The 13,886-nt window shown below is 39.6% G+C and overlaps 1 protein-coding gene across 1 annotated transcript in view; it reads right to left on the bottom strand.

The window, feature by feature from the left end:
* Positions 1-1,047: 1,047 nt before the first annotated feature.
* LOC134265761 (sushi, nidogen and EGF-like domain-containing protein 1) overlaps positions 1,048-13,886 on the bottom strand; it is a 56,225-nt gene continuing 43,386 nt past the window's right edge. The window contains exons 9-10 of the mRNA XM_062747979.1: positions 2,659-2,755; positions 1,048-2,537 (exon numbers count right to left, since the gene is read on the bottom strand). Coding sequence (XP_062603963.1) covers positions 2,417-2,537; positions 2,659-2,755 — 218 coding nt within the window. The 3' untranslated portion in view covers positions 1,048-2,416. The remainder of the gene's footprint in view (positions 2,538-2,658; positions 2,756-13,886) is intronic.

Consider the following 13,886-nt stretch of genomic DNA (forward strand, 5'->3'; position numbering starts at 1 on the left):
TTTTCACTCACTCCTTTTCTATGTTTAGAAAAAATCTGCATTGTTATACATTTTACCAACAACTTTGAGAGGGTAAACATAGATAATCCAGTATCCTTCCAAAAATTAACTTTATATTTGAAAATGCATTGTTACGCAACTTCATATTGAAGTTTCCAACAAATATAGAAAAAGACTATACAAGTCGCTAATCTATTTCTGGTTTTGTTTGCTGCGAATCTGGTCTTCACCTTTAGCCTTTATATGGGTCAATACTGGCACGATAAAGAACCCTCACTGCTCGATAAAGAACCTTTACTGCTCAATGACCCTGAGTGCCGAGTAAAGGTCAAAATTTGAAGCCCTTCACCGGTATATGGTGACGTCTCTACTAGAGTGAAAAATTCTCGAATGGGACGTAAAACAGCATACAATCAATCTTAGTTCAAGGGGCATAACTTTGTCCAAAATGGCTCGATCGAATCCAAAACAGAACTTGAATTAGATATTCCAATGATAAATCTGTACACCAAATTTAATTTCAATATATGCAACGTCTACGAAGAAAATTAACGAAAACTGATGGTGGACCGACAGACAGACCGGCCGACTGACAGACAGCAGCAAAGCAATACGCTCTCCCTTCTTCGAAGTGGGCATGATAAATATTCCGTTCTCTGCTCCATGTCTCATCTCTTCTGGTACAATGGGGTATCGAGAAGAACATTGCAAGCCCCTTTTTGATTATTTTCCTGGGTGTGACTTACCATTTAATCAATTTAGAATCCCCTTCCCGTTGGAATTCTTGAGCCAACTTTCGGACAACGGATGAGTCGCCTGAGCGGCGCAGTGGTTTGAGTGTCTCCTCTAGAGTTGCGAAGTAAGGAGTTGTCGAGAGTTTGAATCCTACTACAGGACGTGGAGACCGGTCTTTCGGATGAGACCGTATCACCCAGGTCCCGTGTCGCAGTAGGTGTTGGCATGATCCCTCACCGCTCAATGGCCACTTTCCACCGGCAAGTGGTGGCGTCTACATATTAAGGAACTATATGGAGATAACCAACAGTATTCAAACTCAAAAGTTTAATAAACAAAACAAAATTGGAGCCGAGAAAAGACAGACCTCCGAAACATCAGAGGTGGGATCAGGTGCCATGGAAGAGTGAGAATATCGGTCATACCCGCCGTGTGCTCTTTGGCATGATCGGGAAATAATGGAAAAATCTGTCGTCAATTCAGTGTGTAAATAATGGACTAACAATTATTAAAAGCGTCTGCATTTGACTCATTGATAAAATGCATTTGCTGACAAGGTCATTGTATCGACTGCTGATTGTTTCATCAACTTGTTCGTTAATAATTTACATCTTTTTAGAAATTGTAAATACGTAGAGCATGCTCTAGCATGAGATATATAAACTCCGTATCTAGGTGATGAAGATACATTGCTGCATAAATAAGGGAAGAAGACGATTGAAAAGTTTAAGTCATCATGTTTATCATAGAGCTTGGTTGTTTGATTACCGTTAACGTCTTTTAAAGTAAAATATCCAAATATGAAACAGATTGCCAGACTCTGTGGCAAGTCCAACTCACAGGAATATATCGTATCGATATAAGAATAGAAATAACATTGTTTATTGACAATACGTCGTCGATATATCTTTATATGGAGTTGAAGGCCACAGCAAGTGTTTTCTTCTTTTCACGTATAAGATTTTGGACAAATTATGCTTCATATGAAAACAAATGCTTATAACTGGGCGCAGTTAGTACCCTTGGGAATTCCAATAGATTGTTGGATTACCTAGTTTCTAAAGCCACATAGATATTGCCAATGAGAAACTGAAGCATCAGAGTGCTTGTGTGTACAATCAGAATGTTTTTTTTAACAAACTAAATTTTGTAAATGACCAATGACATGGTAAGTAAATTTACGACTGCCATTTTCATTATAAAAGCAGCTGTCAATAATGTTAAAAAGCCCGAACTTTAATTTATCGCGGGAAATGGTTGTGTATAAAGTTGAAAAGCAATATTAAAGCTGTTGGAAAAATGTTCTAGAACATAGGGACACTAGGTCATCAGAAAAGCTTTTGAGTTTTTAGCTTAGATGAACTTAAAGAAAAAAAAATTCCGACAAATAGCAAAACGGACGGTAAAGGTGGAGAATTCAATCAATTTTCTTTTTTCCCCGAGGATCGACTTACATGCGAGAGGTACATAAAAGATGTGTTAGTGACACTATGCCCCCGATGGTAATTCTGGAGTGGGGCGTAGACTGAAGTGGTATACACTTACCCTTGACGGCACAATAGTTATGGGCTAGGTTAAAGTTGACAACAGACACAAACAGGATAAAACATGACTGACAAAGAATTTTTCACAATACATGAAAGAAATTGGAATATGACATCATGTTGTTTGTATGTCTCGTTCATTTGTTGGCGTTCGGGCTCAATTGCAGATTTGTGTAGATTGATGACTCTTGCTCTGTTGCGTTCGTTACTGTTACATTCTCGTAAGTCTCCTCCGTGACATTCGTCTGTTCTGGGATTCTAAAAGTAATTATTCGCATTTATTTGAAATACGTTTTTGTAAAACAGTACAATAAACCATATGGCATTAAACAATTGTAGAAATACATTTGCACTGGGATTATTTTGAAACAGAAGTTACCTTTGTCTTCTAAAATGAAAAGTGAGTACAGCAAGGGCCAGAGAACCCAAACTCACGACAGCTAACAGAGCAGATAAAACAGCTACTGTACCAGAATCTGTTATAAAAGAAATGTCACCCATTTACTGAGATATAAATATTGGCGTGTAATTTGTTTAAGGGTAAACAAATATTTAGCAAAATGTAAATTTTTGATATCGTATTTGTTTCCTCAATTTTGCGTTGATATTGAGTCGTAAGTATATAGCATATTCTCACAATCATTTGTTTCATAAATATACTTTCTTAATATCTAGATGTTTTGATAATGCCAAAAATCGATGTTTAGGGCCATTTTCATCATATACTCAACAAAAAAAGTTTAGGGTTATGTATAATATACTGTAGTTAACTGAAATTTATTATATAGTGATGTGATGAATCCAAATTTTGTGTGGATTTTAATGATGGAAGATGACAAGTGTGGGGACAGAAGAATATATAAGCGTTTTAGTGGTGTCTGCGTGGCTCTACATGATCGCTTTGGTAGAGGTTATGTTTATATGGTATGGGGAGGAATTTCCATACAGGGGTCCACGGAGTTGTACATCATCAGAAATGGAGTACTGACCGGTATCAGATACAGAGAAGAGTTTCTTCAACCAATTATGAGAACATTTGCCGGTGCAATAGGAACAGATTTTGTTTTAATGGATAACGCCAGGCCCCACTGAGCAAAGACAGTGAACCAGTACCCTGAGGCAGAGACTATCGAGAGAATGGAGTGACCTTCGAAGTCACCAAAACTCAATCCTATTGAACATGTCTGGGATGTTCTTCAGAGACAAATTCAGCAGCGGGACCCTGCTCCATGCAATACCAATGAACTTGAAGTTGCTTTGTTAAGGGTATGGGATCGGATACTGCAAAGGACCATCCGTTCGCTCATCTGAAGTTTCCCCATGCGATACAGGACTGTTATTCAGTCAAGGGGAGGCCACACCATGTATTGAGAGTTTTCATACTAACTGAATACTAGTACTGTACGTTCATTATCTCCATATATCAAGTGATTTTGCTTTAGAGTCGCGAAGTATGGAGTTGATCCTTAAGTGGTGGGTTCTAATCCCATTTTTGGACGTGGAGACCCAGCCTACTGATGAGACTGTAAAAACCGAGGTCCCATGTCACAGTAGGTGTTGGCACAAAAAGATCCCTCCCTGCCCAATGACCCTCAGTGTCGAGTATAGGCCAAAATTTGTAGCTGTCCACCGGCAAGTGATGGCGTCTCCATATGTGTAAAAAAAATTCTGATAGGGACTTTTAACAACATACAATCAATCAACCAATCTCTATATATCATTGAGACTCTGATACCAAAATAAAGGATGCAGACTTGAATAAAAACTACTCACATATGCTAAGTATTAGGAATAAGCTACTTTGTTTTAGATAGTTGGATTGATTGATTGTATATTGTTTAACCTCCCATTCCAGAATTTATCACTTTTATAGAGATGTCACCGTATGCCGGCGAAGGGCTTCAAATTTAGACCTCTACTCGGCACCTAGGGCGATTGAGCAGTGAGCTTCTTTATCGTGCCAACGCCTACCATGACACGGGACATACCTTTTTAAGGTCATATCCGAAAGGCTTATGGCTTCCCCTTCTAATGCCGAGCACTAAGGCGAATTCGAAGGAACAGTCACTACTTATGTTTACGTCATATGTTTGACGCGGCTCCGCGAATGAGAATAGGACACGGGCCTCCCGACTACGAAGCGAACGCTCAACCACTAGGCTACCCTGATCGGTAAATAGTTGGAATGAATAAATCAGTTTAAAAAGGAGAGTGGGGATGAAATATCCCTGACACAAAACAAATATAGATCTGAAAGTAATAGATCCAAGTACGACACCGATAAGTATGTAAAGTATATATTCTAAGGATGGAGAATGAAAGTACATATGTGAACTATAAAACTGTGAAAACACACCAAAATGTCAATGATACAAGCATGCTCGACAAGTCTCGATTTGAAACACCCTTTTCAACTCATTGACATGAATAATCTTATAAAAGTGGTTGTTCCTCACAAAACAGAGAGGAAACTCAACTCGGTATATTCCTGGAAAGAGCTGACCTAAGTACCATCCGCATGAAATTGAGAGAATTCTGTGATAATTTTGTGTTAAGGGGACGACCATTTGATTCTGAGGGGGGGCCTGGCAAATTTTTTTGAGACGGATTATTCATTTTCATGCCTGTCAAGGACAGATTATTTATTTTCAAGATTATCGAGGACAGATTATTTATTTTCTTCTTTGTCTTACGTACCTTGATCGATTGATTCTAAAAGACTAATCATTTATATACCATAGGCAGATTCAGGAGGGGGGGACGTGTATAACTTCGTTCAAGCAAGAGGTCTGGGGCCGATTTAAGGCCCCCCAGTGGGTCCTGGGTGAAGCACTGGTGGAGGCCAAAGGAGGGAAATTTCCCAGAATCTCTTGGGTTTTTCGGGTTTTTTAAGAATAAAACCAGGACAATTATACATGTAGTGGTATTGGTTATTATGTACCAAAGTATGACATCATTAATATTGGTCATGTCATACTTTGAATGAAGGGGGTCCAGGGGGTGAAGCCCCCTGAAGCTCGTGGGTTTTTGTGTATTTTAAGAGTAAAACCAGGCACAATTATGTAGGAATTGGTTAGTTATGTTCCAAAGTATGACATAATTAATACTAGTCATATCATACTTTGAATGAAGGGGGCTTAGGGGGCGAAGCCCCCTGAAGCTCTTGGGTTTTTGTGTATTTTAAGAGTAAAACTAGGCACAAAAATATTGGTATTTGTTTCACTTAGTGGGTAATTGATGCAATGTGCATATCAACATGATTAAAATTCCCAGGCACGTTGGCAAGAACCACATTCATCAACGATAACCAAAACTACGATTTATTACTAGACAAAACGAATACATACATAAATGTATAAATGCTATTCGTATTAGCAAAACGAATAAACATAACATCATTACATGTTACATCTTTTCTCCTTTGTAAAGTTTCTTTCATTGTCCAATTAGTCAAGATCAAATTTCAAAATGATTGTGTTCAAAGAAATCATCAATGTAGCATTAAATTGACTTGTAAATGCAAAATGTATGAATTATGATTTTCAACTTCACATACAGACATAATACAGTACAGATGATAACAATTTGAGCTCTTGCTCAAAATTGGTAAGCCAGGGATTATTATGCCCTATTCACAACTTACCAAACATAATTTCATAAACACAAATTATGCACTGACAATGTTACTTTACATAGTCATTGAATCGGATGGGCACTTTCACTTCGCGTCCTGATCTGGTGATTGTCTGCGGTGCCTTTAAAGTATCCTGCTCTTTTGTGGACTCGATCATCTGTTTCGAATCAGACATTTGAATTGGCTTCTCTTGTTCGACACGTATCTCTCGGTAATCCTCAAGGGTTATATCTTCACTTTCCGACTGTTCCTGATGTTTGCTGGGTCTTAGATGTCGTCTATTCCTGCGGTAGTGTTGACCGTCAGACTGGACCTCGTAAGAGCGATTTGGTAGGACTTTGGTCACTATCCCTTTCTTCCATTCTTTTGACTGTCCGATTCCATCAGGTGGTGCAATGCGCACAAGGTCTTGAATCTTCAATGGTTTCAGATCCTTGGCCCTACGATTGTAGTAATGTGCTTGTCGTTCTTTCAGTCTCACAAGCTTCCTTCCCTGCTCCTTCAGATCTGGAACTTCCGGCACTAATAACGACTGTTTAGTAGGCAATAATGTTTTCGTTCTCCTATTCATGAGACGTTGTGCTGGACTTGTTCCCATGCCTTGTGTAGGTGTATTCCGAAAGTCCAGTAAGGCTAGATAAGGGTCTGAATTAGACTTCACTGCGCGCTTCATCAATCTCTTTGCCATTTTCACAGCCTGCTCTGCTCTGCCATTGCTCTGAGGGTATTTTGGAGAACTCGTAATGTGTTTAAATTCCCAAAGGTGAGCAAATTCAGCAAACTCATCTGAGCTAAACTGCGGTCCATTGTCACTGACAAGAGAGTAAGGTATCCCGTATCTCGCAAAATGAGCTCTGAGTTTCTTGATTACGGTTTTCGATGTTGAACGGGAGAGGTGGTCGACTTCCCAGAAATTCGAAAAATAATCAACGGTCACCAGATAATCTTGGCCATCAAATGTAAGAATGTCACAAGCAATCTTTCCCCAGGGTTTATCTGGAACTTCATGTGACTTAAGTGTCTCTTTGCACTGTTTGTCATCTAACGATCTGCATATGTCACATCGGCTGATGAAATCTTTGGTCTCTGCATTCATGCCTGGCCAGAATAAGTTCTCACGCGCACGACGTAGACTTCCTTCCACTCCTATGTGAGACTTGTGAATCTTGCATAACATGTCCTGTCTCATGCTGATGGGTATCACAATTCTGTCTCCGCGGAAGATAACTCCATCCTGTACGACTAACTCATCTCGAAAATTGAAATATGGTCGCACTGTGTCCTTGACCTCAGATACCATCTCGGGCCATCCGGTAAGTATTACATGAATGAGTTCCTGTAATGTGTTATCTCGTCGAGTTTCGTCTCTAATTTCTTGAAGACTATCTCCTACCATCGGCTGTAGATGTGTGAAATGGACTATTTCATCTAGGAGTGCACCTGTACGATCACTGTTCTGTAAGTATGCTCTACTAAGCGTATCGGCTAAGTGCATTTCCTTGCCGGGATGATACTCTAGCTTTGTTGAGTATTTCTGTAGTCGAAGCAGCATCCTCTGTAAGCGTTTCGGTGCTGTATGAAGTGGCTTCTTCATTATGATCTCTAAGGGTTTGTGATCACTTTGGACTGTAACGTTTCGTCCATACGTATACTGATGAAACTTTTCTAATCCAAACACAACAGCGAGAAGTTCCTTTTCTATCTGGGCATATCTCGTCTCTGTGTCTGTAAGGGCTCTGCTGGCGTACGCTATGGGTTTCTCAAGTTGTAGCAGTGCTGCACCCAATCCTGTCTCCGAAGAATCACATTGCAAGGTAAGTTCCTTATTCGGATCATAGTAGCTAAGAATTGGTTCTGACGTCACCAGTCTTTTGACTTTCTCTACTGCTAAATCATGAATCTCGTGCCAGCTCCACAATGTGTCTTTCACTGTAAGCTTTCGTAGTGGTTCGCAAATGTCACTCAAACTCGGTAGAAACTTGCTTAGGTAGTTAACGAATCCCAGGAAGCGTCTCACTCCTGCGACATCTGTTGGATTCGGCATTTCGTTCACAGCTTTGACTTTCTCAGGGTCGGGTTTCAAACCGTCCTTTGTTATGAGATGTCCTATAAATCTCACTTCCGTCTCACGAAGTCTTAGTTTGTCCTTGTTGAGCACAAGTCCTCATTCACGACATCTCTTCATGAGTGCTTTCAGTTTCTGGTCATGGTCTACAATGGCATCCTCTTCTGTGTCGCCTTCACCATAAACCAATATGTCGTCAGCAATACTCAAGACTCCTGGTAGTCCTTCTACCGCCTGATCTTGACGACGTTGATACTCTTCCGGTGCAGTCGAGATACCGAAGGGCATCCTTAACCATCTGAATCGTCCAAATGGGGTGTTGAATGTAGTAAGCATAGAGCTGTCCTTATCTAATTCAACATGCCAAAATCCATTACGTGCATCCAGAACACTAAATACTTTTGCACGAGAAAGGTTTGGAAGTATTTCCTCTATCGTAGGAAGTGGATAATGGCTCCTCTTAAGTGCTTTGTTCAAGTCCTTCGGATCTATGCAGATTCTGACTTTGTTTGGTTTCACGACCATCAAACAGCTGGAGACCCATGGTGTTGGTTCATTTACTGGTGTAATAATGTTCATTTCCTGAAGCCTGTCAAGTTCTGCTTTTAACAATGGCTTCAGTGCAATAGGCACTTTCCTTGGTGGATGAACTACAGGCTGTATGTTTTCATCTAGAACCAAGTGATATTTTCCTGCGAGACGACCTACTCCTTCAAAGACATCTGGATACTCTACGAAGAGCTGCTTCTTGCTGAGAGGTGATGGTAACAGCTGTCTTACACTAAGAATGTTCTCCTTTCTCCAGTTCAAGAGCTCCATGTGCTGTAGAGTTTTATTTCCTAAGAGTGGCATGCAGTCCTCCTTAATCACAACAAATTCAGTGTCATATGAGGTACCATTCCTTGGATTGGTAACTTGCAAGTGTACTTTTCCTAGAGGCCTTATGGTAGATTTGTTGTACATCTTCAAGGTGTAATTTGTAGGCTGAAGTGGCGGCATGTTTGGAATCACACTATGTGGTAAAATGTTACATGTGGCCCCACTGTCCAGTTGAAATGTCACTTTCTTTCCATGAATTATCATAGACGCATGTACAATGTTGGAAACTGAGTGTGCAGAATGTATGTTTTCTTCTTGAATGGTCCAAACTGAATAGTCATCATCACTGTCGGTGTCTGAACAACCTGTCCCAATGTGATGTACAGTTTTCTTCTTATACTTTGTTTGCGATTTCTTAGTAGCACTTCTGCATACTGTTTCGAAGTGGTTCATTTTATGGCACAGTCGACACATCTTTCCATATGCCGGACATTTTTCTTTCTTGGGCTCATGTACTTTGGCACAATATTTACAAGGTTTCTTGTTATCTGTGTGTGAATGTTTACTTCCACTTGTCTTTGCACTAGGTTTACCTTTGCCGATTTTGTTGACATTTTCTGTATGGCTGCTTAACGAATTGTTGTTGCCGTCCAATACACTAATTCCTTGTTTTGTGATTTCTGCTGCACGCGTTATGTCGACACACTTATCCAGGGTAAGTTCTGGTGTTCTTAACAAACGTTCTCTCAGGTGTGAGTCAAGTATCCCACAAACTATTCTGTCTCTCACTAGTGAATCAACTATTTCTCCATAGTTACACTTTGCAGCTAATGTTTTTAGATCAGTAATAAAAGTTTCTATCGTCTCACCTTGTTCCTGTTTCCTCATATTGAACCTGAATCTCTCTACTGTTTCGTTTCTTTTGGGTCTACAGTAAGCGTCAAAAGCTTCGAGGACGTCTTTTACTTTTCTGTCCTTTTCTTCTTTTTCAAACTTCAGTGTGCTGTAAATCTCTCTGCCATCCGCGCCGATCAAATATTTCAATAATTGTAACTTAGCTTTGTCTTCTGCATCCTTCATCGATAGAGATGCATAGAGTTCAAATTCTTCTCTCCATTTTCTCCAGTCTTCACTAATATTCTTAGTGTTGAACTTTATTTTACCAGGGGGTGTCAATCGTTCGAGCGCCATTTCCCGACCGGGCTGTCGTAATCACGATGCAGCGCGCCAAATCGAAGAAATCGAAATATGCACAATATACTCAAGATATGGCGAGAAAAACAGTTCTGCTCAATCCTGTAATCCTCTTCTATAATCCCGCATCTGACACCATGTTTCACTTAGTGGGTAATTGATGCAATGTGCATATCAACATGATTAAAATTCCCAGGCACGTTGGCAAGAACCACATCCATCAACGATAACCAAAACTACGATTTATTACTAGACAAAACGAATACATACATAAATGTATAAATGCTATTCGTATTAGCAAAACGAATAAACATAACATCATTACATGTTACAGTATTTTACTAAACTATGACAATATTAATATTATTCATATCATTCTTTGAAATTTTAGGGGAGGGATCATACACATGTACGCCTTCCTTACATCCGCCACTGTATACTTTGTATTAATTAATTAAAGAAGTATACTTCTTTGACAAGAAAATTTATCTTTTGTGGTGTTTAAGAATTGGCTTGTATTTAAAGTGATTCATTACATCTACTGAGTGCACATTGCCATGCTGATCAACTGACTACAAGTATCCAGTCTGGTAATCTGATTTTAAATACTATTTGGTTCTAAAATGGCGAGCGAAGCGAGCCAAAAAAATGCTGAATTGAAGATTCTGAGGTTAAATTCAACGAAAATAAAAAGGTATTTTCACAATATTTAAATATCATAAGTCAAGGTCAGATTATTTATTTTCTTTGCAGAGGAGGACAGATTATTTATTTTCAACATTTTCAGGGTCAGATTATTTATTTCCAAAATCTGCCAGCCCCCCCCCCCCCCCCCCCCTCAGAATCTAATTTTTGCGATTTCGGCTTGTCTGACTCAGTAGAGAGGATGTGGAATTCCATTGAGACCAGCCTTCTTACCATCCAGGAGGATCACATTCCCTCCAAAATTACACACACCCGATATAGTCAACCCTGGGTAAACAACACGGTAAAGAGGATTACTAGACTGAAGTGCAAAAAATTCAGACAGGTTAAAACAAAGGGGGGGGCGGTGAAGATAGACGTCAAAGATCAAAGTAAAAGGCAAAAAACACCTGCCAAAGTATCTATAACGAATATATTAAGATCATCATTAGCACTGATGCACCCTCAACCCCTAATTAAGCGTTTTTGGAGTTTTATAAAATAAAAAAAAACAGTCATCAGGACTTTCATCACTCAAGAATAAGCATGGTGTAATACAATCAGACACTATGAAGAAAGCTAACATCTTGAAAGGGCAGTGCAATTTTTCTCAGTTTTCATAAACAGGTTAGAATCGATAACATCCCAGATAAGGGTCTTTCATAATTTCAGGTCACGAAGGCAATCAACATCAGTACTGGTGGAATTATGCAACTCCTTGCCGGCTTTAATTCATACATGGCCACCAGTCGTGATAATGTCCCATGCAGATTACTGAGGGAGTTTGTAGATGAGATAGCTAGCCCCAGTATTCCAACTACTCTTCCAGGCATCAGCTAACAAGGGTACAATTTTTAGCTCACCTGAGCCGAAGGCTCAAGTGAGCTTTTCTGATCACATATTGTCCGGCGTCCGTCTGTCTGTCTGTAAACTTTTCACAGTTTCGACTTCTTCTCAAGAACCGCTGGGCCAATTTCAACCAAACTTGCCACAAAGTATCCTTGGGTGAAGGGGATTAAAGTTTGTTCAAATGAAGGGCAACGCCCTCATTCAAGGGGAGATAATTGGGAATTAATGAAAATTTGGTGGCATATTTTAAAAATCTTCTTCTCAAGAACCACTGAGCCAGGAAAGATGAAACTAATGCTGAAACATCCTCAGGTAGTGTAGATTCAAGTTTGTTCAAATCATGACCCCCGGGGGTAGGGCGGGGCCAAAATGGCCGACCAAAGTTTTAAATAGAAATATACAGGAAAATTCTTTAAAAATCTTCTTCTCAAGAATGACAAAGCCATAATGCATCATATTTATATGGAAGCATGCTCAGGTAGTGTAGATTCAAGTTTGTTCAAATCATGACCCCCGGGGGTAGGGCGGGGCCAAAATGGCCGACCAAACTTTTACATAGAAATATAATGGAAAATTCTTTAAACATCTTCTTCTCAAGAATGACAAAGCCATAATTCATCATATTTATATGGAAGCATGCTCAGGTAGTGTAGATTCAAGTTTGTTCAAATCATGACCCCCGGGGGTAGGGCGGGGCCAAAATGGCCGACCAAACTTTTACATAGAAATATATAGGAAAATTCTTTAAACATCTTCTTCTCAAGAATGACAAACCCATAATTCATCATATTTATATGCAAGCATCATCAGGTAGTGTAGATTCAAGTTTGTTAAAATCATGACACCCGGGGGTAGAGCGGGGCCAAAATGGCTGACCAAACTTTTACATAGAAATATAATGGAAAATTCTTTAAATATCTTCTTCTCAAGAATGACAAAGCCATAATTCATCATATTTATATGGAAGCATGTTCAGGTAGTGTAGATTCAAGTTTGTTAAAATCATGACACCCGGGGGTAGAGCGGGGCCAAAATGGCTGACCAAACTTTTACATAGAAATATAATGGAAAATTCTTTAAATATCTTCTTCTCAAGAATGAAAAAGCCATAATTTATCATATTTATATGGAAGCATGCTCGGGTAGTGTAGATTCAAGTTTGTTCAAATCATGACCCCCGGGGGTAGGGCGGGGCCAAAATGGCCGACCAAACTTTTACATAGAAATATATAGGAAAATTCTTTAAACATCTTCTTCTCAAGAATGACAAAGCCATAATTCATCATATTTATATGGAAGCATGTTCAGGTAGTGTAGATTCAAGTTTGTTCAAATCATGACCCCCCGGGGGTAAGGCGGGGCCAAAATGGCCGACCAAAGTTTTTAAAGCTATATATAGGAAAATTCTTTAAAAATCATTTTCTAAAAAATAGCAAATCCATGATTGGTCATGGGACTACTTTTGGATTTAAACTTTACAATAAAAAGCCATTTTCTACTTCTTCCTACCCTTAGTGCTCAGGTGAGCGATGTGGCCGATGGGCCTCTTGTTTTTACGTATTATGGTCAGTTACATCATGGACCACCTAGATGCTCATCAGATCTTGAATAATGCACAACACGGATTCAGGAAAAACCGCTCCTGTGAAATACAGCTTATTCTAACAGTACACGATCTGGCTAAAAACTTATATTGCTTTAAGCTTTTGACAATGTCCCCTACCAACGCCTTCTGTACAAGCTGTGCTATCATGAGATTAAAGGCTGTTATGTGCAATGGATAGGAACTTCTTAAGTGGACGCATCCAACAAGTCATGTTAGAAGGAAGGACAAGTACAGCTGCAGTACAATCTGAAATACCAGTGGGCAGAGAGTCTCCTTGGGCCACCCCAATTCCTTCTATTCATTAACGGTCTTCCAGAGTATGTATCCAAACACTATACTGTCCGCCTATTTACAGATGATTGTGGTCTATATAGAGACATCAAAGATGAGGATGATGCCACAGAGCTTCAAAAAGATGTAGATAGACTACAGAGATGGATGAACGAATAGCTGATGGATTTTCATCCTGGAAAATGTCAGGTCTTACATGTTACCACCCTATTTCCAGCCACTACAATCAGGTGCAAAAGCATGAAGTCAGTTTCCCCGTATGACATTCGAGTGTAGAACTCTCTAACAACATCCCTGGTTACCACGTCCTCCCTAAGTAGCTTTAAATCGAAGCTATCTAGCCAGATAATCCAACCAATCTTATTTATCTACACTGAAAATTGTATTTTTATTCATCCTGTTTTCCTCGCACCACCATGCGCCAGTACGGCATATCAGAACTCCTGATCAGTACTTTACTGGAAG

Source organism: Saccostrea cucullata, unplaced genomic scaffold, assembly GCF_032062105.1.
Source record: "Saccostrea cucullata isolate Sc308-1 unplaced genomic scaffold, CSIRO_AGI_Scuc_v1 ctg157, whole genome shotgun sequence".
Lineage (NCBI taxonomy): Eukaryota > Metazoa > Mollusca > Bivalvia > Ostreida > Ostreidae > Saccostrea > Saccostrea cuccullata.